This window comes from Ciconia boyciana, chromosome 9, assembly GCF_034638445.1.
Source record: "Ciconia boyciana chromosome 9, ASM3463844v1, whole genome shotgun sequence".
NCBI lineage: Eukaryota > Metazoa > Chordata > Aves > Ciconiiformes > Ciconiidae > Ciconia > Ciconia boyciana.
This window is the reverse complement of record NC_132942.1, coordinates 16666686-16693996: the sequence shown is the minus strand read 5'-3', so window position 1 is coordinate 16693996 and position 27311 is coordinate 16666686. Positions and strand designations below refer to the sequence as shown.

At 35.6% G+C, this 27311-nt stretch overlaps 1 protein-coding gene across 7 annotated transcripts in view; it reads right to left on the bottom strand.

Moving 5' to 3' along the window:
* TENM2 (teneurin transmembrane protein 2) overlaps positions 1–16984 on the bottom strand; it is a 547941-nt gene extending 530957 nt beyond the window's left edge. For all 7 annotated transcript variants that reach the window (XM_072872166.1, XM_072872165.1, XM_072872162.1 and 4 more), the window contains exon 1: positions 16759–16984. In XM_072872166.1, coding sequence (XP_072728267.1) covers positions 16759–16984 — 226 coding nt within the window. The remainder of the gene's footprint in view (positions 1–16758) is intronic.
* Between the last annotated feature and the right edge of the window lie 10327 nt (positions 16985–27311).

Genomic DNA, 27311 nt, shown 5'->3' with positions numbered 1-27311 from the left:
TTGATATTTTAATTCCTCAGTTTTCTATAATATTAATGCATTGTTGGTTGACAAAAACTGGAAAAACACATAGTGCTAGTAAAACATTTGATTCTGTTCAATAGTTGAGCATTCCTCCTAAATTCTTTTTTAATTATCTAATTAATTCACAGTTAATATGGAAAGCTTTTTTTCTGAACTCTACTTAGGTGGAACTGTTTTCCAAGATGCCAGCACCACCCACCTGTCCCACAGCTCACGCCAAGGTACCCTCCCATTCACACCTGCAAAACTGGTCTCAGCACGACACTGTGCGGGTTGCGGATTCTGGGCAAGTCGTTTGCTTGTGCCTCATCCCTCCTCTCTCAGAAAATGCTTTCTCTGGTTCTCAACTGTTAGAGCACTCTTGCACTTATAGGCAAAGCCTGCTATGTTAAAAACTATGTTTTATTGTGACAAATGTATGTTTAACATAGGGTTATGCTGAAATCTTGCACATTAGATATCCCACATAGATATGGACTTGACTATCACTGCATTTCAGAGCGAGTCCCAGTTACACCATTGATTTTTCCTTCAGTCAGTCTGTGGTTTCGAAACAATAAACAACAATTACATGGCAATATGAATTTAAGAGGCTTTTTCTCTCAAGAGCTGAGATAGTATTTATATTTGTAGCCTAAATACTTCTTAAAGGACACCACTGAACTCAGGAATTACTAAAAATGCTCTGTTACCAGGAGAAAATTTCTTAAGGTTTTAGGAAAGGCATTTTGCACTATTTTTTTCCAAATTAACACAAAAAGCCAAATGACAATTTAAGAGAGCTGGCAGCAAGATCATTTGAAAAAGCTCATTAGCTCTTGTTAAATTAGAAACTCACAAGCTGAAGAAGAAAGGAAGGAATGCTAAATGCAGTTCAGTCACATCACCTTCAGATAAATAAAGCCAACTGCATACATTTAAGCGATCCTTAAGCATCAGTTGTGCCATATGCACTAAAAGAAAGAATTAGAAGTATGAACATCCCTTATATTTGCCACCACCACTCATAACTTCTTCTTGGCTTGGTCCATGGCACACACCTTCCCCTTCTGTCCTTCTCCTGACATTGTCAGATAATGCTTCCCAGGTTGTAGAATACACGATCTGTTTTCCTGGCTTCCACTTCCCAAAATGGAAACATAGCACAGATAACAGAAGAGGAGGATCCAACAGGAGTGTGAAGGTAAGCGGGGTTACAGCAGCATTTGCCTACGCTGCTGAAAGTACGTATGTCACTGATGACATTCAGGGTGCTACTTCCATCTACAGCCACACTACTGACTTCCCATAGATCTATTTTAATGTTGCCCACAGCAATTCTACTATGTAGGCAAGAAGCAAAACCCAGTCTTGCATCATCACCACCAGCTGATGCTCCCAAGCTGTACAGAGCAATCCCAACTGATACCATCTTACACATGCTTTTCCTTTGACCTCCTTCCAGGTTATTTTGCAAAGCCATTATTTCCAGTTCTCTCCATGGTTGGGATGGCCATTTTATTGATAAGACTTTCCAGGTAAGAGCTAGTTCCAAATTCTGCTAGTGTTTTCTCTCCTTGCCGCTTCTGTCTAGAGTTAGCACCCTAAAGCCCATACTGATACCTTTCTTTCTTTATACCTCTTTCAGCATTGCTCCTGACTAGCTTTATTAATCTTCTCTTTATCTTGGTAACTCTCTTCCGTATCAATCCTCATATCTCAAAATTTACATTGCCTTTTCAACACTGAAGATACTGCCACTTCATTTAGCTTCACCAGATTTTTTTCTGGTATTTTAAAAGCCTTTATTTACCAGTATCATTCTGCACAGGTTAGGAGTCCTTAAGAAAGGACAATCAACATGAGAAAATCGTGTAATTGGTTCATGAATGCAGAGAAAAAAGAAAAAACACAAATGCATTCAAAATATTTGCCAAGAATCTAAAGATTCTTGCAAAGAATTCCTTGAGAGAAAAAGAACTAGAAAATTTGACACACTCTACCACCTGCATATCCAAAAATATCTACAGATTTCAGCAGAAATATAAAACTTCAAACATAACAGTCTCCTTGACAGTAAGACAAGAAGCCACTTTCCACAAGTGTCCTCTCTCCCCTCATCTGCATTTCAGATTACGCTGTATGTTAATTTACAACCTTGAGTCATCAGAAATATAAGATGGCCCGTACAAAGATGTTTTTAAGTGGAACAGGAGGAAGTTAAATGATAAGGATACACAGTTTGCCCTCCTACACAACAGGGTCTACTTATTACTTTAGCTGCTCAAACTGCTAACAGATTTCCTTTGGGGTTTTTTGGGGGGGGAGTTTTGTGGCTGCCAAAGATCATATGCAGAATTAAACCACAATACTCTCTTCTTGCAGCTGCTGACAACAGAAAAATATCTTTTAATAAAAAGGCTGTAGGAAGGTAAAGTTTGTGCAGAGGTTTAGCTCAACTTCACCCTCTGTCTTGAAAGCTGAAGTGATAAAGGCCTTTTAGATATGTCATCTCTGTAGGGGAGAATTTCTCTTACATGAGCAAACAATAAATGAAGTACTTATTTTAAACATCTCATTAGATATGAACGAGATTAATGTACACTGAACAATTTGGCATTTTTTCAGGCGTATTGTATAAGCATAGCTCTAAGTAAATTATACTGCTGGATTTAATGTAGGCTTTAAACATATCAGGTACAATACTTCTTATTTTTAAAAAACTATACTTGATATTCACTGATGCTACCAATAACTACGAGTCTGTTTCCTTGCTAAATAGTCATACGACCTCCAGAGACATAGATTTTAATTCCTATTCTGAAAAACAGTACCGTAAACATGTCCAGGGGCTTAATTTATTCAATTGTTTTGTGGAAATTTACTGTGCATTTTGGTAACAGCATTTTTTGATAGGCTACCCTATCTTCTCTCTTGCAGAATGTCATTTAAGTCACATGAAGAGGATCTAGGGTAAATCTCTATCAATTTGAGCTATTTGTTTAATGTTTGCACATTCCTGGTGTGAACGCAAGTATGGAAGTCTTTCCCATGCCTGAAAAATATACTAACTACTGTAATTTCTCTGTTACCTGGAAGATAGAAAGAGAGAGAAAAAGAGTATCAACTTCACTCTCTCCAAATATAGCTTAAACAATGAGGGTACAAAAATAGTGATGCTGGGGTAATTAAAATATTCTTAGAATAGCATTCAAAACCACTATACATTAGGAAAATCATAATTTTCAGGAAAACAAATTTGAATCTACATTAAATTCCTATTCTCCCAATCCACTGCTCCACAGCTGAACAGCTGAGCAAATTGATACTTTAGATTCAATAACTGAATCAGTACTATTAAACAATATTTGTATATTTTACAACATAATATTGCAACTGTGAAAATCACCTCTTAATTTTGGGTTTCTTTAATCTGACAAGTCATTCTATTTATTCTAAGTTGTTCCTATGCACAGATACCCCATCTTGTTCTACAGATAATCATCACGTTTTGGAATGCCAAAGTTTCTGTTTTATAAATATCACATCTGTACGGTAAGAGGATAGGTTGCCACACTTCCGAAAATTTTTTTGGTATACATTTTCTTAAACTGGACACTACGATCCTCAGCAGTAAAAGAGATACTGCAGAAAAATTCAATAAATCCTATCCCATTATGTTTTTGCAAGCTGTAGGAATAATAAGGAAACACACAGATCAACAGAAAATTCACTCTAAAACAATACTTCAGAGGAATTTTATTAACAAGGACTGCTCTGCCTAGAGTAGTGATGTCCACAAAAAAAAAGCCACACAGAAACCCCCCTGTGTGGGATAGATATACTTGGATCAAGGTATAACATTGTTATACTGTCAAAAAAATGAATGAAGAAGACAAATTTAAGAGACTGAATTTAAGATGGAGGAGTCTGTCATGCAATAACAGCTTATAAGAGTTAGAAAGCCGACATATAAACATAAAAAGCAAAGCTGACATATTTGATAACCACAAAGCCTGCTTTTTCCAAATATACTCTCAATTACAGTCATTCTGGATTACACAAAATGAAAAAAAACCAAGTTCAGGGAAGTGCAGTATTATAATGCTCATCTCAGTTTCTATGCTGTCAACATCTCAAAATTCCCCTATGTGTAATGCAGTCTCCCCAACCTCCTGCCTGGGCAAACACTTGTGGGAAGAGAAGGCAGTTTCACAGCTTCCAACTGTGCAACACACATCCCACCCCTGCACTGATACTCGGGGCAATGCAAGTACACAGAAAACATGTCATAGCAGCTTCTTGTGGTTTGAAGCTGAATGTCATCATGGAAGTTAGATGTTTTCTTTAAGGGTCAATTCTAAAAATCAAGCTAAGCCTTACCTGTGCAATATCGTCTCTCAAAGGCAAACAGTTGTGGGTAGTGGACTTCTTCAAAAAGACCTTAATATATTAAGCCAGCACCTCATCTGTGTTGCTTTGTTGCAATTACCCCAGAATAGCCAATGCACAGTAACAAAAGCTTCATTACAGCTTGTTAATAGTAAAAACAAGCACAAAAGTTCATTTTACTTAAGAAATGGTAGTGAAATGGGCAAACACAGATGAGAGACTGTTGCACTGAGTCAACAAGAGAGAAACACATAACTGAAGTACTGAAGACATCTAAAACCACAATCTGTTGTGTACACAGTGATTTAAGAGAGCAAATAACATTTCCTTTTTCTGTGCTGTGTTCTGGTTGAATTGTCCACATTTGAACAATCCTAAAGAGAAGTACAAGATTTTAGTCCTCTATCAATACTAGATAATATGTGTTTCCAAGTCCCTCAAATTTAATGTTCTTTCTTCTAATTAGACTGCTGCTAGATCTGTAGGCAGTCTTATAAACCACTTTAAAACTTATTTTAATTTTTCATTATGAAAATTATAACTGTTCATTAACTTTCGAAGATGCAGCATTACAGCTGTGATATATCATTCCTCATATTATTAACAATCTACTTTATAAATTCAGTGCTTGAAGCAGATATTGGTAATAATATCTTATGAGTTTTATTTTTGTGTTTGTAAGAATTTAGAAAAAACTTAATAGGACCACACACACTTTTTTGCCTATCCATACACAAAATTTTATTCACTGTCATGATTTTAAAATTAGTACCAAAATATAATTGCACCAAATTTAGCAGACTCGTTAGAAACTAAAACCCAAACCCCCAAACCAAGAAACTATCTGACTATTACTACCCTCCCCACCTTTCCAACTCTTTGGTAGGATTACTTAACCAAGAACGATGTCCAGATTATCACTTTTTGTGTAGTAAACTTTTACCATATTGTGAATAATTTTCATCAAAGGTAATAGTTTCCCACAGAGATTAAGCACCATTTTAGCCTTGCTTCAACACTGTTCAAATGCCTATCTTAGAGATAGAAAAATTCCAAGAGACAATTGGATATCACTATGAACTCAAATGGAATATTAGTTATAAAAAGTTTTTCTGGTCCTGTAACTACATAATTTGAAATATTAATATCATATTCATAATGTTTAATATGTCAGCTTAAACTGCCATCTTTAAAACACAGTATTCTAGTAGAAGTAATTAAAAAAAGCTAGAATACTGTGCTAGACCAGTTACCACAGAATGGGCCATTTGCTTGAGGGAAGGAAATTTATGCAACTTGTTCTACATGATGGTCTCTTTTTTTTTTTTTTTTAAATTATGGCACTTAACATTGCCTCTGGCTTAAGTAGCAAAACCTAAAATACTGATATTTTTTACTCCAATATTTATGCAAACTGGAGTGATTAGTGTACCTGAGAAGACAAATTTGTACTGAACTGAGTCATCCTGCAACTGAGCACTTACTATTTCATATAATCAAAATTGAAACTTCTTTCTGGCCACCAGTCAGCACACAAGTTACTAATTTCTAGGTAAAAACTGATCGAATGCTATTCTACCTTTTTCACATAGAATACTGGAAGAAATACTACTGATGTTGGGTATTTGTTTAAATTTTCTTAACATTAGACATTTCTTTACATTTTACAATAGCTGGTGGAACTGCCAAATCAAAAAACCTCAGCTGTAGAGAACAGAACAGGATGGGTATTGGTAAGATCTTCCAAGCAAAATTTTTATTAAGCTGAAGAAGCATCTTGCATGGTAATCAACAGAAGACCAAAGTTTGACTTTCAAAATTACACCGGGCAAACTACACTGAAAAGACATTTCAGTACTGATGATCTAACTGTTCTTCCCTTGTAATCTACTTCAAGCAAGTATCTTACTTTGTGAAAGTAATGATTGTGAAAACATTTGATTGTCTTAAGGAAAACAGAGGTAACTAGCATCATTGAACATGATGGTAGTAACACAGAGCTCAGAGAACAGAATCATAAGCAAGACAACAGGCACTGCTTTTAGTGTTACGTCAAGAACATTTTCAAGTGTCAAATTCAGTTTGTAACATGCAGTTTTTGACTAAAGTTTAGAAAATAGCCTAGTTCTTAACTACTGTGTTTTCCATAGCATTTCTCTAGGCAGGTAATTCCTCTCTCTGTTTCCTGGACTTGCTCAAAGTCAGCTAAAATGCAATCTCTTACTTTACTTTTCACTGCATTAAGAAGAAACAGAGAACTGGTTTTTTTTTGAGTTTTCCTGTATAAGCTTTCTACATCCATTTTAACAAAGTTCTATCACACACACATACAAACATGAGACCCATTCTACATCATACATAAGAAACAGCATTCCTCAGAGAGGCTTTTCTCCAAACAGTTTTAAAAGATAGCTTTTGATTCTGAATTAAACAGGATGTAGGGATTGCCACCAGCGGAGGAGTAGGAATCACAAACAACTATAACCCAAATATTCTAAAGAAATGTAAGCAAGTAATTACAAATAAAACTGCTTACATTCATGCAACTTGTTTGGCAACAGCAGTATACCATAAGGAAAGCTGCTACAATTCATAACAGCATCTTGTAATAAAACAGCTTTATGCATCCCTCTCAAACTGTTTAGTGCTCAAATCTCATCAGATGGCTGAGTAAGCATTACACTTCGGGACAGTAAATCTCTGTTTCCAATATGGTCTACATTCACAGACATGTACTTTTGCATTCACTGTAAGACACTTCCAGCTAAGCACTTATATAAAAAAAATAGCAATATATAAAAATATCTGCATGCTATTTTGTCTAGTCAGCTATCTAGACTCTGAAAAAATTTAGGAACCTTGAAGGACCAGCAGATCAACAGGACCTGACTACTACCAGAAAAAGCTAATTTGAAATTTGGATTTACAAACATGAAAGTAGTATGCAAGGGCTATCTTTATACATGTCACTGTCTCTTCAACATGTCTTCATCCACGTCACTGAGGCATATATGGCATTGCTATGGTACATTTTGTTTCCTTTAGAGAAAAACTAAAAGATAGGAAAGGACTTAGAAATGAGCAATAAATCTGAATTCATGGCAGAACATGACACTATACAGGCAGATGCTTGAAGAGCTCTACCTAGGTAGATAGATAGAGCTCATAGAAAAGAGAACTGGCTTAACTGCAGCATCTAATTGCATCTGTGAAGAAAAAACACTGGGTATTATGGGTGTTCCAGTAAAACAGAAAAGGGCATCACCAGACCTAGTGGCTAGCAACTGAAACCAGTTTCCAAACTCCAAAGAGAAGCTGGCACTTGCTTTTAACGTGAAGGGTGACTTCCCACAGACATTGCCCACCAGTGGAAACGACGGATTTTCTGCCTATTGATGTTTTCAAGACTCCAGAATGTGCTTCATTCAAGGTCAGATTACTGGGATCAATATAGAAATAATCCGATGAAAGTAATGAGCAACTGGATAAGAGGCCAAACAAGACAACTGGTAGGACTTCTGACCTTAAACTCTGAATCCATAGACAAATAATATAAAACAAAAAGAACAAATAAAAAATGTTGGGCCCTGCTTACTCAATCATACTTGCTTCTCGTTTTCTTTTCTACTAAATTTCATTCCCATTTATAGGCTTTAAGTGAATTGGTCATCAGCACTTTGACCCAACTCCAAAACATTCATGGTTCTCTAAGGAAGAAAATGAGGTTTGGGTGGTGTGTTTTTTTGTTTGTTTGCTTGTTTGAAAGTTTCCTCATGTTTTTCTTACTAAGTAAACCATGGGTATTTGGGTCCAGTCACAATATTTGAAAAGCTTCTAAAAAATCACATAATCCATTTGAGATATTAAGAGAACAAACAGGGACAAGAAAACAAATATAAACATAGTAATCATCACTACAGACCAATCAGTTGTCCACTGAGTCTAGAATTTAGTCCCCAACAACAGTAAGATATTTCAAAAGAATGTTGGGAAAAAAATAAAGTGTAAAAGACAATTACAGAATAAACATAATAAACACCTAAAACCTGTTCCCAATTCATTTGAGCTGAACACTGACTTGTGTATTGGAGCAGTGCATACTCTCTGGTACTTAACCCATCTTCCACACACTCCAAAAATATGCAAATATCTAATCCTTTCCTTATTTTTCTGAAGATGTGGACCTTAAAAACATCTGTTGTTGGAGAGTTCAACAATGTATGATCCAAAATAAATGTCTTTTGTCAGTTTAAAATGGATTTCCATTTTATTTAAATATTTCTTTCTTCCTGTGTTATGAGAAAGAAGGAGGAGAAGCAAATGGCCTAGTTTCTCTTTACCAGAAAACAAGCTTTACTGGGGCTCCCCGGTTCACGGCAGAAACAAAACAAAACTCACTAATGCAAATTCTGGACTACATGACTTCTAAAGACTAATTTTCTGGTACATGCCTAGGATGCAGGGACAAAGATGCCCAATTCAAACCCAGATCAAGCGTAAAAGTTTTTTAAATCTGAGATTTTCATGGTAAAAAGTGTATTAGAAAAGCATCTGAGTTTCTTCCTTTCATCAGTTTGAGAACACTCACAAGTAATCAACCTCCTTTCCAAACTCTTCTTGCTGGAAAATACACCCTAAAAAATATCTAGGTTAAACTGCAGATCCTTCTGAAGACAAGAGAAGGTGGAATAATTGCAGAATTTGCACAAGTTAGCCATTTTTGTTAGTAGGATTAATCAAGAAATAAGTACTTTCATTTAGAGTATCTTATTTTAAAAAGAAAAATATTATTTCACCTCCTTGGAGTACCCTTTATGATGGATTTTAATATGAGAAAGAGCATCCACACGGATGTGCCTAAATACTACAAACTTCTTAGAAGCGTGTGTGCACGTGTGCGTATGAGAAAATGGAGAAGGATTCATAGGATCAACATTTATTATTTTCGGTATCCAAAGTCTTATACTTCTATTACATAGCTGAGCAAAGGGATGAGGAGAAAAAAGTATACCAAGAATAGGTTTTCTTCAACATTAAGTTAGGCCCTAGATTATAAGGCGAGCAAAGACTGCTCCTCTATTGTGAAGCACAAGATCTTTTTGCTTGATACAAATTTGTAACTATAAAGTATAAGAAGTATAATTCCTATTAATTTTGAAGTGCTTTTGAAAAGGTATTTGCATTAAAATGGTTACTAAGCCTATTCTAGAGTAGACCTAATTTTAAAAAAAAATTCTTTTATTCACAGTGTGCGCTAACTGCATGAGTTGATAACGTCTGCTTTTTAGAAGTTATCCTTTTATATCTAGTTTACATAATGTTCATGTAACTTTGTAAATGGTTAAAAAAATAGAACCCAATTTAACTTAATCATCAATTAATGAGGAGTCCAGTACAGCAGCAGTAAAAAAAACAGAAGCTCTTTTTGAAAGCTAAATAACTGTTTAGAAAAAAAGGAGCATAAATCTATAGATACCTATATATTTACATGAGAAATCCCTGCATTCTGATTCTCTAATTTAAACTGTAAACAAATGCTGATTTTTAATAATGATCACTAGAGAGAAACTGCCAAGAATAAAAAATTGTTCCCTGAGAGAAACTGTGTGTGTACACAGAATTTGCATATTATGTCTAGCTATCTGTTGTTTATTCTACAAATACATATTAATATTAGAATAGTACTGTATTTTTCAGCACTGGTCATATTAATTATTACTGGGAGTCCTCTGTCAGCATCATAGCTTCTCTATATAAAGTTTCAGAAGACAGTATTTTATTAAACTCCAACTTCATCTTTATTATGTTCACCTAGAACAAGATTCCCAGTAATACTTTAATTGATTACACTGTGTATTTAGCTTGCTAGTTGATTACATTCTTTCCATAGCAATGACATTTGAAATACTTCAACATGCTGTACTGCAACGGCCACCTCTGAATTGCCGGGCTGGAATACATATCCTGTCATTCAGTATCTGCTCTCTCAGAGGAGGACTCCTAATGAACAAGATGCTGATCTAGAAGCTGGCTCAACTAGGCAAATAGGTAAGAGAGCATTCAACAAGTCTGTGTTAGACAGTCTGACTTCTCAACGGTTAATTCCAGCAGGTCTGAGCAACCAGCCACACCACGCAAATTAAGTCACAATGTATGAAGATATAAAATGGTGCAACACCAAGAAAGGAGGATGGAAGGGGAATGAAAGGAAAGTGGAAAGTAAGAGATTATCATAACAATTGATTTAAACTACCATTTACAAATCAGGGAGCTTGCTGCTCAAAAGGGAAAAAAAAAGAAAAAGAAAACACAAAAGAGCAAGAGGAAATGATTTATGCATATGTACTTGGAAGTATCCCGAAGACTGAGAGTCTATTCCATGATGTTTCCCTGAAAAGCCACTTCTAAAGAGATTTCCTTCTGATTTTATGTTATTGTGACTCAGATCTAATATACACAAAGTTTTAGTTTAATTCCTATTTATCAGCAGATCTTAATATTACAGCTCAAAAGGCTATTTGACTGATGCTAGAGTATAAATGAGAGGAGGCATGTTAGATTTTGGGTTAGACTTTCTTATATTTTCCTTTCCTAAAAGCGTATTGGGGGAAGAGTGCTATAAAGGTTTGTACTTTTATTTATTTGCTAGTCTAGTAATGATGCTGGATAGCTCCATTATTAACAAAATAAACATAGATGAAAGCACAGATGAAAAGTGCTTTCATATTTTTAAATCAGATAACAATAAGAACCGTATAATCATTTACAATTTTGGGAGGGAGAAGGTAGGGGAGGGAGTTTTTATTCAACATCTCTGCTTTATTAAATAAGGTATACATATTAAAATATAAATTTTTATTTCGAACTAATGCCGTGCTTTCTAGAGAAGAGAAATTGAATGCAGTTGTCTCACCTTAATAAATATTTTACACTGGGATCACCTATCTCTTAGGTAACCATTAAAACCAAAGTAAATCTTGATTGAACAGCAGTGCAAGTTACATGTGTGTACCGGTTATAACAGGAAATTTGCCTTGAGGCCTTTTTCCCCACACAAGCTACCCTACATCTGATTCCATGTTAAGGGCTTCCTCCTTCAGCTTCTGCCATCTGCCTCTACCTCAGATTTTGTTTGATTATGTACGTGTATGGATATACAGAAAAACAACATATTGCAGAATGCCACTCAAAACCTAGCATGACAAAGTAAAACTAAGAATGTGCTTCCACTCTAGCCAGGATACAAGAAAAAGTTTTCTTTAATGTCTTTAATCCAAATCTATATATAGAACATTTAATTTTCGAAAGGTCACAGGTTCTGGAAAGAAATATTACAACTAAAATTAGTAAAACTCAGTTGGATTTGGAAGGGATACACTAATTTGAGCCTAACAGTTGAGTAGGACTCATGTTTGATGACAAGGTGACCAAAATCTCATCTCGGTGTTATTGAGAATACAAGCAGCGAGACAAAGTCTAGTTAGCCTGAGAACTTGTAACAGCAACTATCCCCTCTACACAGCAGCACATTAGTCGTTGCTGAACACAGAACACCTGACCACAATAACTTTAAATCTGAACAAGCTTAATCACTCTCTGGAAATGTTCTTACTGCAGTGTGGTTCTTCGAATGTGTCCCACTAAATTATTTGGTGACAGATTTATGATGTGAAGAACAAGAAGAGAAAACAATATTCATTTTTCTCAGCAATCAGAGCTGTCCTAGAGTAGGCTGTAAAAAATAAAATGTAGATTCATCAGACTGGTTTGGGTTGCTTTGGGTTTGGGTTTTTTTTGGGGGGGGGATGTTGATATTTTTCTTTTTTCTTCAAGAAGCCTATTCAATATATATGGAGAAAAGATGCAGTATGAAATACCCAAGAGATGATGAGTAGCAGGGCATAGTAACACAACTTCATGTGAAAGAAAACTGAGTGCATTACACTTCCCAAGCGCCCCTCTCTGGGGATTGCACTGCGATAACTTAATTTTCTATCTGATGTTAACAAAACTACTGGACAATCTTAAGGGACATTATAAGGGATTTATTATAATCATTCTCACTGCTTTTTTCTAAATCCTGTTAATGTACCTATAGTGTTAAACAGGAAGCAAAAAGCACACGTTTTTAAGTATAAAAGAATAAAAAATGGAATTTGAGCTGATATACAGAAAGGTATTGGCTGTTTTTCTTTACTGAAATTATCTCGCCATACAAAAAGAGATGCTGTGACATATACAAAGCAATTCAACTGTGGTAAAAAAAATCAAAATATTTCAGAAGACTGTTGGGTCCAGTTTAATATGATTGTGTTTTTTAGACTTATTTTTAATAAATTCAATCATATACTCTAGTTGTTCTAACATTTCACAGCAGAGATTTACTGCTAAACTAGATCTGACCTGAGAATGAGAAAGCAGTCAATTCAGTATAACTATTGGCTAATAAATTTTGCATCAGCTGAAGCCTGGCATTTGGCTTAGGCAGAAATACAAAATACATGAGCTATGAACGCCAAGTGAGGAACTCTGGAATAATAAGGTTTGCAATCACCCCTTTGAAACCCAGTTTAAAACTCTTAACATCTCAGTAGAGTGTTCCTTTAAGCACAATTTGGTTACAAAGTATACTTGAAGAAAAGTTGCCTTTCAAAGCAACCTCTTTAAAGACAGACAGGTTTTCCAAAATCCTCCTTTTTTGTCTTAAAGGACATCTACCTTCACCATGCTGCATCAGCAGATGAAGTCAGAAAGAAGGTATTTTCTTTTTTTAAAAAAAAATATGATAAAGTTTGATAATTGGTTCTCTTTGGTGGAAAAATACATGGCCTATAGAGAAATTCAAGTATTACCAGAAGATTGTAAAATATTCCAAATATTTAGGGGTGTGAGAACTATTGTTAAGCTTTTGACATATCCTAGCAGAAAGTAGAAAAGTTTCTATTCAACTTAAAATACAGCATTCAAAAAGGACTCCTCAATTTTAAATAAAACTTGTAATATTAGAATGCTCTCTCAGATCCACTGAAGGACTGTATTTTTCAGATTGATTGACTAATGAATATCTAGTGCAGGTATTGAATTACAAATACGTTTTTATCTATATTAGGGAAAATCTAAGACAAATTAACAGCTCAAGCATGCATTGGACCTGTCATTTGAGCCAAGAATCTGAACACCTGTTTTGAAGATGATCAGAAAATAAGCTCGATACAATAATACTAAAGCTATTCTGAATTACTTTACTGATATGTTAAAAACACACTTCAAAAGGGGAATTTTATTACTTAGAAAAATTACAGGTAAACATCTTAGGAAAAGCACAGTAGAAGTAATGCCAGACTAAGGTGCTTCAGGTAGTATACAGTCATGTCATCCTTCATGCTTTTATACCAAAACTTCCAAATACCACACCAGAAAGTAGCATCTATGACAAAGAGGAACTTTCTTTGGTAGGCACATTTGTCAACGATTAGCACAAAAAGCTTATTTCAAAACATGCAAACGATGACAAAGTTTTTAAGTTGTATTCTCAGAGCTATACTTCCACCAAGATTCAATTTCCCTATCAAATGCTTTATTCACACTAGCTTAGAGAGGTATTTACACTTTGTAGATCTGCTTTTTCATGAAGAATGAGACAAGTCAGAACAGAAGGACAATAAAATACTAAAGCAAACCAAGAAGATGTGTTTCAGACTTCTGAGCTCTGAATATAGTTTTTGTTATTAGCATTTCACTGTCGAACCGTCATAAACAAAAATGGAAGTAGTACAACTTGGTCTTACGCTTAACAGATTTTCAAAACTGAGTAATATATGATCAGGCAGCAGCTAAAAACAACTGCTTTGAGCAGTTCCAGTGCCATGGTTAAAGCAGATATTTTTCAGTAAGTCAAATGCATATAGCTTTACTAACAGAAGAGACAAAATATTGAGGAAAATACCTACAATCGGTTAAAAAAATGTCAAGCTTTTTTATAATAGAAGAATAAAAAATTATCTAAAGACTACTTATTTTAAGCATGTTTATTTCCTACAGAATTTAATCCCACCAAAACACCCACTCAAATTTAGAATAAATTTACATGTATAAATTACTAGATGTCTGCAGCTGGAAACCGCATGCATGAGAGGTAATGAACAGTATTTCCTACTATATGAAACACACTTTTATCCATATAATATTAATGTAGAAAGTGAGAACATGTACCAAGTCTTAATCTAGATCTACTTGCCACATTATCTCAAATTTCATGTCAGTAGAGGAACTTTACAATCAGAAAGATGCCAATCTTTCAAATATGAAGAATCATCACACAGACTTATTTTCTAAACAAATTTGCTTTCTAAACTTAACAAAAGCAGGAAAATAAGGAGATACTGCTCATATTATTTAATAAAAACCTTACTTGGGCTCTCTAAAATAAACTTTATTCATCTAGACATAACAACACAGACTAGCAGGGGAAAAAAAATAATAATATTAATAATAATAATAAAAATATCTTTGGAGCATTTCAATTCAGTTACCAATAATTCACACTCCCCTTCATAAAGAGGGCAGATAAGAACACATTAAGAGCAGGAGGATGAACAGTTGTCAAATCAGTAATCAAGAGAAAAAGAACACCCTCATGAAATGCCGAAGAATGACCTGGGAACTAAAATGAGGCACTTGAGCTGAAGCATCAATCATCCAGATAGGGAAAAGTAATATTTAGATGACTCCTGTACACAAAGGCTGAACAAACCACAGTGAAAATGGTTCCAGTAGCTCGTATGATCTAGTTGCAGTTCGATGTGTTATCCCTAGGTAAATACCTATAAGCAAAGAAAGACCCTACAAGAACAGAGATTACCTCACAAAATAGGACCGGGTGTTTGATAGACCAAGCACAATGCAAACACTTCCAAATGTCTGTACACAAATGTGAGAGAAACAAGGGATTAGGCAAGGGTTTAATTAGCAATGCTAATTAATAGATATTTTGATTTAAAGGTGAAGACAGACACTGGCTGCTGGCAAAATGCTTGGAACAAGTTGCATGACATGATATCAAGTATAAAAAAATGACCTTTCATTGAATGATCTCCACAGAGAAGTGGGATAACTTAGAATTTCCTGAGTCACAATGTTAGAAATGTGTAGTCGAGAAATATCATATGCCTTTAACAAGCACATATATAATATAGTAGAGTTTCAGCAATTAAAGATGTACTATATAATTTACCTTCCATTGAGAGGGGCACAAAGAGCTATATATTTATGTCTCAAAACTGCCTATATCTTGCTTGATATAAACCATATCTGATTCTTCAACTGAAACTAAACCAAGTAATTTATTTTAAAAACCATATCTAATTGTTGACTGAGTGACAATTTAATCAGGCTATTTGGTCAAGTTAACCAGATGACTGAACACTGTTCCTATGAAGCAATGTTCACTAATGGTTTCAACACACAGACTTATGATTTATTGAGACAAGTAAATACGTGAATGAGAGTAAAACTCTGTGTGTGTGTGTGTACAGTGCAAAGGCATAATCACAGTTTTTTCAACTAAAAACATTTAGATTGTTAATTCATTGGACATAACAGGTATTTAAAGTGAGGAACATTTTATAAAAGAAGAGATTACTTCACCTCGCTTACAAGTTCACACAGACAGGTTATTTCAAATATTAGTTCTACGTTCTCGATGATGTGATAACGTATTATAGCCAATTATAAAAGTCATTAGATAGGTTTCCTCCTTCCAGTTTTTATGAGGTGAATGGTAAACAGTAAGGGTAAGCAGTGACAAAATGAAGTCAGAGGAAACAGCATTCCTATTCCCACATTTCAATTACACAGCAGTTAAGAACAGGAAAGGAATTTCGAGGCACCTGATTAATAACGAATGTAAATTGGCCATATAGGGTTTTACCATAACAGTGTTTTAGTTATCTTTTCAGTACAGGCACTCTGTTAAAGACAGACAAGTTTAGGTGAAAATTCCTTTATTATTTCTAAAATGAACCTAGGAAACGGAATACAAAGTTAGCATATTTGCCAACCCTGAGATCCATGACAAATAGATCTGGTTAAGGGTCACTAGCATTTGTGTTTATCAGATGTTTTGAACAGCGGATCCTGGTTTGCCTCATTTACAAACAGTGAATTCTGACAGTACCAGAAATCTGAGCAGAGAAAGAACTTCCTAATTTTACACAAAACAGTTGAAATAATGGTAAAATGGCATCCATTCTCCTACAGTTGTTTCATTAAAACTCCTTATAACAATGGTATACTTTAAGCAAGCAACAGAGATTGTCTACTGAGGATTACTGTAAAAGAAACCAGTTCTGACTTTAAACATACCTTGTCTTGGAAACTCATCCGACTCCCTGTGAACCAGGTCAGAAACTCGACTTCCATAGTGCATCCTGCTGTCATGATCATACGCCTTCAGTGTCTCACTTGAGCTGTAAGACTTCTGAGTTGGTACTCTGCAGTCTTCACTGTCCAGTGAAGAACTTGTATAGCGACATTCCTTTCCGCACCGGCCCCTCGTCAGAGAACGGTGTCTTCTATCTTTTATATCCATTATTCTGAGTCAGGTAGGATGTTTTCAGAAAAGCCACTCTTATATTTTATCACCTAAAACCAGGAAAGGATAACAAAAAGTGAGCAATGTTGCTACTACATTTTGTTTTATTCTACTTTCCCTGACTTATCCTTGAAGAACAATGCAGCACACATCAAGAAGAAAGAGAAGATCCACATGATACATCATTAGAAATTGAAATAATTCACCTGAATGGATGGGGGGAAGAAAATCAAATGCTGTAACAGAATTGCATTTTATCTAAATTATCATCTCATTGAAGAGTTTAAAAAATAATGATGATAAAACAAAACCACTGTTATCTTTTGATTTTTGAATGAGCACTGATAACAACATGGAACTGACAGAGTAACATTTGTTCCTGTTATGCAACAGTACAAAGAAAAGCAGACTCAAACCAGCTTTATTTATTTCCATGCTTCCTGAAGGAGGGCTTGCAATTAAGAATGAAGCATGCAGGAGAGTTGCATAGAGGAGATTACACCTATTCAACATTAATGCATTACAAAGGTGTACATTATCCTTTAACAATGTGTTCACAAGCAGCAGCAACTGATTTTATTGCCCCTGGATAACATAATCCAAGGCCCTGTTCTCAACAAAAGGTTGGACCAGGTATCTCCAGAGGTCCTTTCCAGCCTCGACATTTCTGCATTTTTATGATTCTCTGAACATGCTTTGGGAATTGGCTGCTCTTGTGCATCAGAGAACATGACTAGATGCTCTTCTTCACAGTCCCTCAAGATGACCAGTTTATCCATCTCAGCAGTTGGAGCTCTTCAAAATTGTGTAAATATCTTCTTGCTCACTGGACCAGAGATAGACTCTTACAGTCTACTTAATTAGGACACGCTTACTGTGGCATATATACTTTAATATATGCACAGTTAGCATGCATAAACTGCAAAATGAAAGATAGTGTAGAAAGCAAGAGATACACTAAGCATGAGCATCCTAACCACTGGGGTACTAATTATTTCAAGTTGTTATTTGTATGTATGTCTGTCTTTCATGGCATGCTATGCCCTGGTCTGTACTAGTCCTGAAAAATCCTCATGACAAAACTTTTTGCTGGAAATGAAATCTTCCCACACAAAAAATACCCAGGTTTGCTAACAAACAAAAATTGGAACAAAAAACTCTGCTTTTCTATACATGGCTAAGGAGATGAAGAAATGGTTTTGGCAAATTTAGCTGGGACAGTTAGACATTTTCTTTCCCATTGTCACCTCTCAGTTCAGGTGCCTACTCAAAAGTCCATCCAGCAGAATGGGAGCAGGTCCTCCATGCCAGCTACACCCAGTCCCAGGCCAGAGTCTTAAACTACCAAAGCACTTCAACAGTACAATTCCTTCTGCCACCTCTGCCACCAAGGTAATAAACTCCAGTGAAAGATGATAAAAAAACTGAGAAGGCAGTCACGTATTTCGTTGTTGTAGTTGTTTGCACCCGAAGGAGAGGAGGTCATAACACTGGCATAAGTATTGGCTAAATCATTGCTTTTTGGCTGGAATAGATTATGTCCCTAAGACAGAATAAATGTACTTGACCAAAGGAGCTAGTGAACTTGAGAAAAGGTTTCTTGGCTTCATTTAGACTCTGACATTTAGACGTGTTGTGGGGTTTTTTTTCGTTCTATATTTTAAAGAAGAAAGTTAACTAACCAAGAGAAACAGCTGCTTTAAGCCACCCACAGGTACTCTGCAATCTGTGAGCGATAAAAAGTGTAAACATGGTTACTTTTTCATCCTTTTCCTCTTATTTTTAACTATGATGGTACATTTCAGGGAGGGGGGGGGAACAAAGCACAAAACAACACACACAGAAAAGCCAAAACAAAATCAGAAGACATTCAGCACTTAAAACTGGAAGGCTTAGTTTTAGAATTTTAGATTAAAGAGAAAGGAAGACTCAATACACACTCCTGTTTCTCACCTCTCTGAATGTCTAGTGGCTAAGCTGACTTCTCTATATCTTAATTATTCAGGTCAGTTCTTTGGTCCTGTAATATTTATTAAACTGTAAAGCATGTTAACAGTAAAGCATGTTAACACTGGTGACACAAACACTTGCTTGAAGTTTGAGGAGATATATGATCGTTTAGATTAACAATGCCTGGCTCTTTGATCCCAGTTCAATACTATCTCATCAAATTCAGATATCAGTGTATCACAATTATAAAACACAGAAACAGATGAATACAGTACAGTATTGAGCAAAACCTGCCAATTACTCTCTGGATATCTTCACGCTACTGTTCAATACAAAAGCCTATTATTCCATATGCTGTTATTGTCTATCAGCTCAGAAAAACAAACAGCTTTTTGTTTTTATGATTGCTAAACTTTAAGCTGTCTGGCCTTATTTCTATTGTTTCTGAAAGAACATTTAATTCCTTGTTATTATAGTTAAAATAAGGATTTACTATGACTGAGATAGAACTTCTGAGTATTTCCATGATATGAGCTTATTAAAGCATCTTCTCAGGCAGACAAGATTTTTTGAAATTGTTCCCTCAATAAACATTCTTTTGTAGAGTTTTATGCAATTATCCTACAAATACAAAAATGAAATGAAATGGTAAGACAATGCTCCACTGTTGATAATGCCAAGAAATATTTCTCAGTCACCCTCATACGCAGAATACAAGGTGCAACGTCTGCACTGTCATTACCATGACAAGTCTAACAGGTTAACACAAGAAAATAAATGTAGAAATATGATAAATATGTCCCAAGAGCTTTACTTTGACCTTTCTTAAGGAAAATCTTGTTTCAAGAATCAGACGTCATAATAATTTGGTGAATAACTTGATCTTTATAATACTATACTATCAAAAATTTATTGAACTTTACTAAATTTTAAGAGATGCTTAAAAATATTGTAGATAATTTGAAAAACTTTTTTATTGGGATTTTTATTCAATGACATATTCATATTTATTATAGTACTTCTAATTTTTTTCCTGATTTTTCTATTACATGAGGACAAATCCCAAGCATCTGAGACTAAATGCATCTACCTAAATGCAACAAAATATTCTCATAGATCCTTCTCTCAGCCTTATCTCTGCTTTGGGGATTTCTATGAACAAAACAGTCTATGAACAAAAAAGCAGTTCCATAGCATTGTCAACAAACCACTCTTAAAATTCAGGCAGCAGTATCACCAAACATGGCTTAAACTACGATGAAATGAAGTTGTAACACACTCCTAGAAAACTTGTTTCACATTTTCCCCATACATATCTTAAATAGATGAAATACTGTTTCAATTCAATGCTAAACACCTTCCTTGTTAGATAGTAAAATCTTTATGTAATGTATTCCTGGAAAGGTAAAATGTGATAGCTTTGGTTAAGCGAGAGTAACAGTGAGATTCAATTTGAGTTTAAAATTCCTGATACTTTTTGACTTGCCTGTCTCAAGGGCACTCTATGAATGGTTTATTTTGAGTAATTGACCTAAATAGTAACTGATTTAATAATTTCTTTTGTTTCAAAGGATTTCACTAAGAATTCTCATATTGACTCACTTATACTACAGAGTAGTACAACCACTAACAACTGCCTTCAGCTGTTTTTGTCATCATTGTTTTAATTATCTCTGAAGCACCAATAGGACCACCACCTAACTCTGAATAAGGTATTTATGTCTTGCAAAAGGGTTGGTCAAGTTTCAAAGGTGTATAGTCTGAGTTGATCTAGACCTTCCACAGATAGTAAATCTAAAGCAATAAATGGGACATGCTGTATTTGCTGCTGACGCACAGACATATATCGCATGTGCCGCAAGTTAACATTTGTCTAATAAACTTTGGACTCACTATTCACCCAATATAAGATTTCTTGTGTTCATGTGCAGCAGCTATTTACCTGGACATGACTACAGCAGTAGTAACAAGAGCGTAAGTGGTAACTGTGGGGTAGTCCAAGGGGATTAAAACACTATGTCCTGCAGAGAGAAGAGGAGAGAGAGAGGAGAGAGAGAGAGGAGGGAGAGAGAGAGGAGAGAGAGAGAGGAGAGAGAGAGGGGGGAGAGAGAGAGGGGAGAGAGAGAGGGGGAGAGGAGAAAGCTGAGGAGCTGAGAAGTAAAAACAGTTTTTTGTTTAGGGCTTTTTTTAAAAAATTGAGCACTTCTTTTTGTGTTAGCAATGTCAAATCAATAGGAGGCATGGAGGGAGGACTCAAAATGAATTTTAATGGCTTAGCAAAGCCTACGCTAAAACTCTCTTTAAATTTGAAGTTGATTCATACGCTGATCTTACTTAAGTTATGTGCTTGTTTCCTGCATTTTCTAATGATCCCTTATACTATTACAGTATACATGGCCATTAGAACTGCCACTCGCAATAGACAGAATGCAGTAATCACCTGGAAGTTCAAGAGAAAACAAAGCACTTCACATTTACTTTGTGCCCCTAAATAACCTAGCACAACTAGATCAAAACCTTACAGTGGTGCATATGATATTAGAAACAGTCTTTTTTTTCCCCCTTTTTTTTTTTAAAGTAGTACACCATGTACCAATCTGTTCATTAAAAAACAGGTCTCTTAAAAGCCTGTACTTCTTTTCATCATCAACAATTGGAAATAGGCTTGTGATTTAGAGATTCAAATGCTGTTCATTATTTTATGCAAAGACTATTTTTGAAATGAGAAAATTCAATAATTCAGCTTTGGCACAGTACAAGTTTTCAGGGAATAAATAAAAGGGTTATTTAACTGCTGTGTTTTTTGCTGATTCTAATATCAGTGAAAAAGTACATCTCTACTCCTGGATCACCCCTGTCTTTTTTAAAAGGCAATAAATAAAATGCAATTTTTTAATGAAATACTACTATAGTATGTACACTTTGTTACAGGAAATAATGTTGATAACAAGTATGCTGGTTTTTATTTGGGCCAAAAATCAAAGTATATTTGGACAGTCTGTTTGGTGTAATAACATAACCTCATTTTCTATTGATAAGTCTTTCTTCTGATTTTTCATATTCTATTTTTTTTTCCTCTCCAAATACTGAATTTTCCTTTTAGTGTAGCTACTCTATGTATTGGATTGAAAATTAGACGTATTTAGTATGACATGTGGAATAGCTATTGCAGAACAGTTGTGATGAATGATTCAAGTTTAAGTAATAGAATACATACAGTGCTTATAGGCATTCTGTGTTGTGCTTTACTGAAGAGAAAAACAACTTTTTTTCTTTTTTTTTTTTCTTTATTTTCTTTATTTAGTAAATAAAAGTTATAGGAAGTATTTTCAGACTAAGGGCAGTCAAAATTGTAAACACAGCAACAAAATCAAACACTGTGCCAAATATTTATATCATATACGTATTTCTATCTACTTAAATATACATATTTTTATTTCCAGACTATCTTCTGAGATTTCTGTACTCCAGGAACTTCTTACAAATCCCAGAACTGTTTAAATCTATTATGAAAATAACATCCCATTAAGAAAATAACATGCCATCAAGAACTGATGAAAAGCCCAGGAGCTATGAGATAGCTTTCTCTCAGTCTTAGTCTCACATCACTCACTGACTGCTTAGGATTAACCTCTTATTTTCCACTGACTGTTGGACAGTGAGGATTGATACATATGAGCGCATCCTCTTCTCCATACTAAGAGGCTTCTGAATTGCAGTTGACCAGTTGACACTGAGGAAAAATGGGGAGTTTCTTTCTTACAGGTACTTTATGTCAGTTGAAAAAGCAGCTAGACAAACTCGGATACAAATTCCTAAACGTTATTAAATGTGGCTTCTGGTTTATGGACCTCATGAGCTGGGGATCTCCATAGATTCGGAAACCATACCAGTAGTTGAAGCCTCCACCACACAAAACTAATTTAGTGCCTCTATTACCCCACACAGGATATTTATATGATTTTTCTTGAAAAGTTATTTTAAACTTACTAAAGTAGGATGCAAGTAATACATATTTCAGTAGTTGGTCATGAAAAGATTATGGCAACTACCATGTTGATTCCCATCCTGTATGTTACGCCAGCCATTAGAAGTAGATTGCATCACATTTGGACTCACTATTCACCCAATATAAAATTTCTTGTGCTCTTTTACAAAACATGTGACACAAGCAATAAAAAGGTACAGACATTTACAAATAGCAAAAAGTTTAACGCATTTTTCAGAAAAGGGCTTATAAACCCACCCAAATTAGTACTTATTAGAATACTACTAGTTATATAAATGAGGCTGAAATGACATCTACTTTTCTTCCCAGATACACAGAGGTAAAACAGTAGAGTTTGAAGGAGAAGTAAAGAAAAGAAAGTGACAGAATAAAAAATTTTGTGTGTCCTGGATTTTCTCACCTGTGTGAAGTTTTCAAGTTTTTCCTCTTGGAGAGTGTTTTTCCTTCTCTGAATGAGGCATTAACACCCCCCCCCCCCCCCATTCCGAACACTGCACAAATAAAAAAAGTGGAGGTTTTACCCTGCGATAACATATTTCCACTCCTAACTCAAAGCTATTTAAAGGATGGCTACAAAGAAGATGGAGACTCCCTTTTTACAAGGAGTCACATGGAAAAGATGAGGGGTAATGGGTACAAGTTACTCCTGGAGAGATTCCAATTGGACACAAGAGGAAAATTTTTCACAATGAGAACAATCTGCCATTGGAATAATCTCTCCAGGGAAGTGGTGGACTCCCCAACTTTTAAGATTCGGATGGACAGAGTGCTGGGCCATCTTGTCTAGACCGTGCTTTTGCCAAGAAAGGTTGGACCAGATGATTGTTGAGGTCCCTTCCAACCTGGTATTCTATGATTCTATTTACAAATATTCATTAAGCTTTAGGACAGCCATGAGAGCTAAATCTGTATTATCCTTATTCTACAGAAAAAGTTAAACACCGAAAGGGTAAGCGGACCACCTGAGGTCATACAATGAGTTGGCTGCACACTGAGAACCCTCAGTTCCAGTTCTTGGTTTCCTGCTCGTGGTATAATTGTTATCTACATAATTCCATCATTCTATGCTGTGAGATAAAAAAAGAGTCAAGTCACCATAGAACAATACAACAAGCCAACTTCTCAATTAATAGAATTACTTATGCTGAACAAGTTCACAAAATGGATTTAAGGATTGACTATGAACTGGCTACTTCAAAAGACTAAGTTTGCTAAAAATAATTGCCTAAAGAACATTATTACTCTTCTACTGCCTTGAAAGAACAAACAATACTATTATCTACTGCTAAAACACTGTTAATGAAGAAAGGTAGAATAATTTATCATTGCATAATTAACACAATGCAGTTAAGCATGCTTTAACGAATCTGTATAACAGTTTCCTATCACTAGAGAATACTTTTGAATCAGGAAATAATTGTCTAAATAATTTTTGATTAAGTCTTTGATCAAACTGATCAACATTTATAGAAGTGAGATCTAAATGCCCATGCAATGAATGACAACATTATTTAATTGCACATTGGTGATGTTCTTTTTTCCTTCTAATCCTAGGGTTAGAATGCTGTCTTTAATTAAATTAATGGGATTTTTAACCTTACTAGCAATGAGCCAAAACATCAAGCTGTTGGAGCACAAGTTGTGCTCCAGCCATTCCCCCTCTTCTTTTGCTTTCACCAACACTTAGTCATTAGTTCATTTAGTTTTTTACCAGCATTTTCCAGTGTTCTGTCCTCTTGTCAGGTTCCTCTGTCTTTCCATTTTCTCAAAAACCTTATTTATCCCCAGAGTTTCAGTTATGGATTTGAATGCTGTTCATTTCTACAAGCCTTTTCCTTCACTCCCAGGCTAATCCATCAGCTCTCTCTGAGAACTCCTAGGCACTGTGCTTCCATATTAGACTCAAGGGTTTTGATTTTAAAACATATGACTGTGCTATAAAGTTGGAGAAGTTTAACTGACATGAAAGGACTTGTACTTTTCTTGCACCCAAGCAAGTCCAATGCCAATAATTTTAAGACAGTTCCTTCCTAATTCTTCTCCACTTCCTTATGTTAAAACATTTTATAATTCTACACCTGTTGGGCACCTTCATTCCTGCTGGCAACAGCAGAAGCTGTACCACTCGGTAAAAGATCAGCCAAAAGAAACCCATTAGGGTTTCTTTCATTTCTTGTTTACTCTTAATGGATGAATACACTGTTAAGAGGGAACTTTTCTAGAATCTGAGATCAAGCAAAGCTCTTGTGTACATCTCATCAGAGGATGCTACTACCAGAAGATGATGTTGCTGAAGAGGTTTCTCAGAGATTTTCAAACCTCTACAAGACTATTCTCATAACTCATCAAATGTAGTAATCATGCAAACAGTTATGAGTTTACATACTTTACTTATCACTTCAGTTGAGACCACTACCTGCTTTTGACTCTAAATTTTCATCATTCTCTCTCATTCTGTCCAAGAAACACTACCCTTCTTTCTTTAAAGCTTCCATGGAACCTCTCCTACCTCAGTTTGACACTAACAATTTTCATATGCTTATTAACAAGATGCTTTAATATGCTTTCTCCCTGCTAGCAGTGTCAACCTAGGAAAATATTCTTAGAAAAAGGCTTTACTAGAGCCCATTTTTAAGGCTGTATAAACTTATCATGATAATAAAATGCAACAATATTTTAAAATGCCTAATAGCATTTAGTAGAATTTCAATAAAGACAGATCCTCCCAATTACACAAGTAAATAACCCACTCAGCTAAGCTCTGATACTCCCCTCTATTGGGGGGGGGGTGGGGGTGGGAAGTCCTTTTGTTTGTGTAAACTATTAGCCTTACTCCCTGGGAGTTCTCTGCCTTTGTAAACACACAGATTTTATCAGAAATAACAACTTCCTAAAGTGATCCTTTGTTTTAAAAGTTCAAGGTAAGCTAAGAAAAAGTTAAAGGGAGAAAAGAAATATGAATGGAAGACAATGGAATATCATGTTAAGGCACATTAAATAGATGACATTATATCTCAACAGCTTCCACAAAAGTATTTTCTGAAACATTTTAAATCCTGTATTGCCTCAGCCAGCCATGAAACTTTGCATAATGAAGTAAGAAGGCTGCACTATGAGTTTCTTAGCCACCTCCACCACCACCTCAAGTGTTGTTCCATCTTTCAATAAAGGAAAATGAATTGCTTTATAAAAATTAATTAAACCTCGCAGCAACAGATAAAATGAATACAACTATTACATAAAATGACCAACTGTAACTCAAAATCTCTGAAGTGAATTTCCAGTGTCCACACAGCAAGGGGTTGGCAGGGACAAAATTGAGGTCCTGTCACCCCAAAAGCTGGTCCACCCAAACCTGCAGTGCAAGGTTGCCTTGCATATTATCATAGCAGACAGAGGATAAAAAGGGTTATCTTGATTAATGGAAATCTCTTTAATAACTTAAGTCAAGAAAAATACACGTCTAGAAAATCAACCAGTCCAAGTCCACAAGAAGCAGCAAATACCTCATAATATTATACAGCCACTGTGCAAACGTTACTGCATCCTCTGTTCCATCTCCAAATCACAAAGAAAAAGGCCACATCACTCTAGAGGAAAATCACTCTATAGAGAAAAGGCCACATGCTTCAAGACGTGTTAGCTACCTAGTCATTTAGGACAGTACGTGTAATCCAATGTATACTCTCACACTGCAACTTCCTTCTACAGACTTCCTGGATAGAACCATCATTTTGCTTACTATCCTCTATCTGTGGGTATCTCCAAAGAAAGCCTGGCATTTGCTGGTGGATAAGAGGTTTCCTCTGTGTCACTTTGTTAGCAGTCACTGCTCACATGGCTGAGTTGTCAGAAGCAAGCCCATCCTGGCTCCTCAGCTGCCACAATTCTCAACCCTGTATGTGATCTTCATCCAACACCTAGCAGGAGGTGCCTGAAGACACCTGGAGACAGCAAGGTCTTAAGCTGTACCAGCACAGAACATGGCAGCTCACATGGGGATATTCTCAGATAAGCTACTGCATGAGAAATGCAAACAACCATCTCCTATTCACCATGCGTGCCGGAGTTTTAGAAAGCAAGAACAGTCACAAGGAAGCAACCAGTTAAAAAACACTCTCAAAACTGCAAGGAATCTTTACACAACCCATTTTGTCCTTTCCTTCCATTGCCATTTCACAGAAAGAACAATAACAAAGCTGCAATGTCTAATTTCTTCTCAAGACTAAGCTCACTGCATTAAAGCCAGCCCCCACAATTTTGCCATCTGGTGCCTAGATTGCTGTGTGTCCAGAACAGAGATGCCTATATTCTTCAACTGCCATGGTCAAACTTTCCACGCAAAAGCATCAGCATTTTATGACA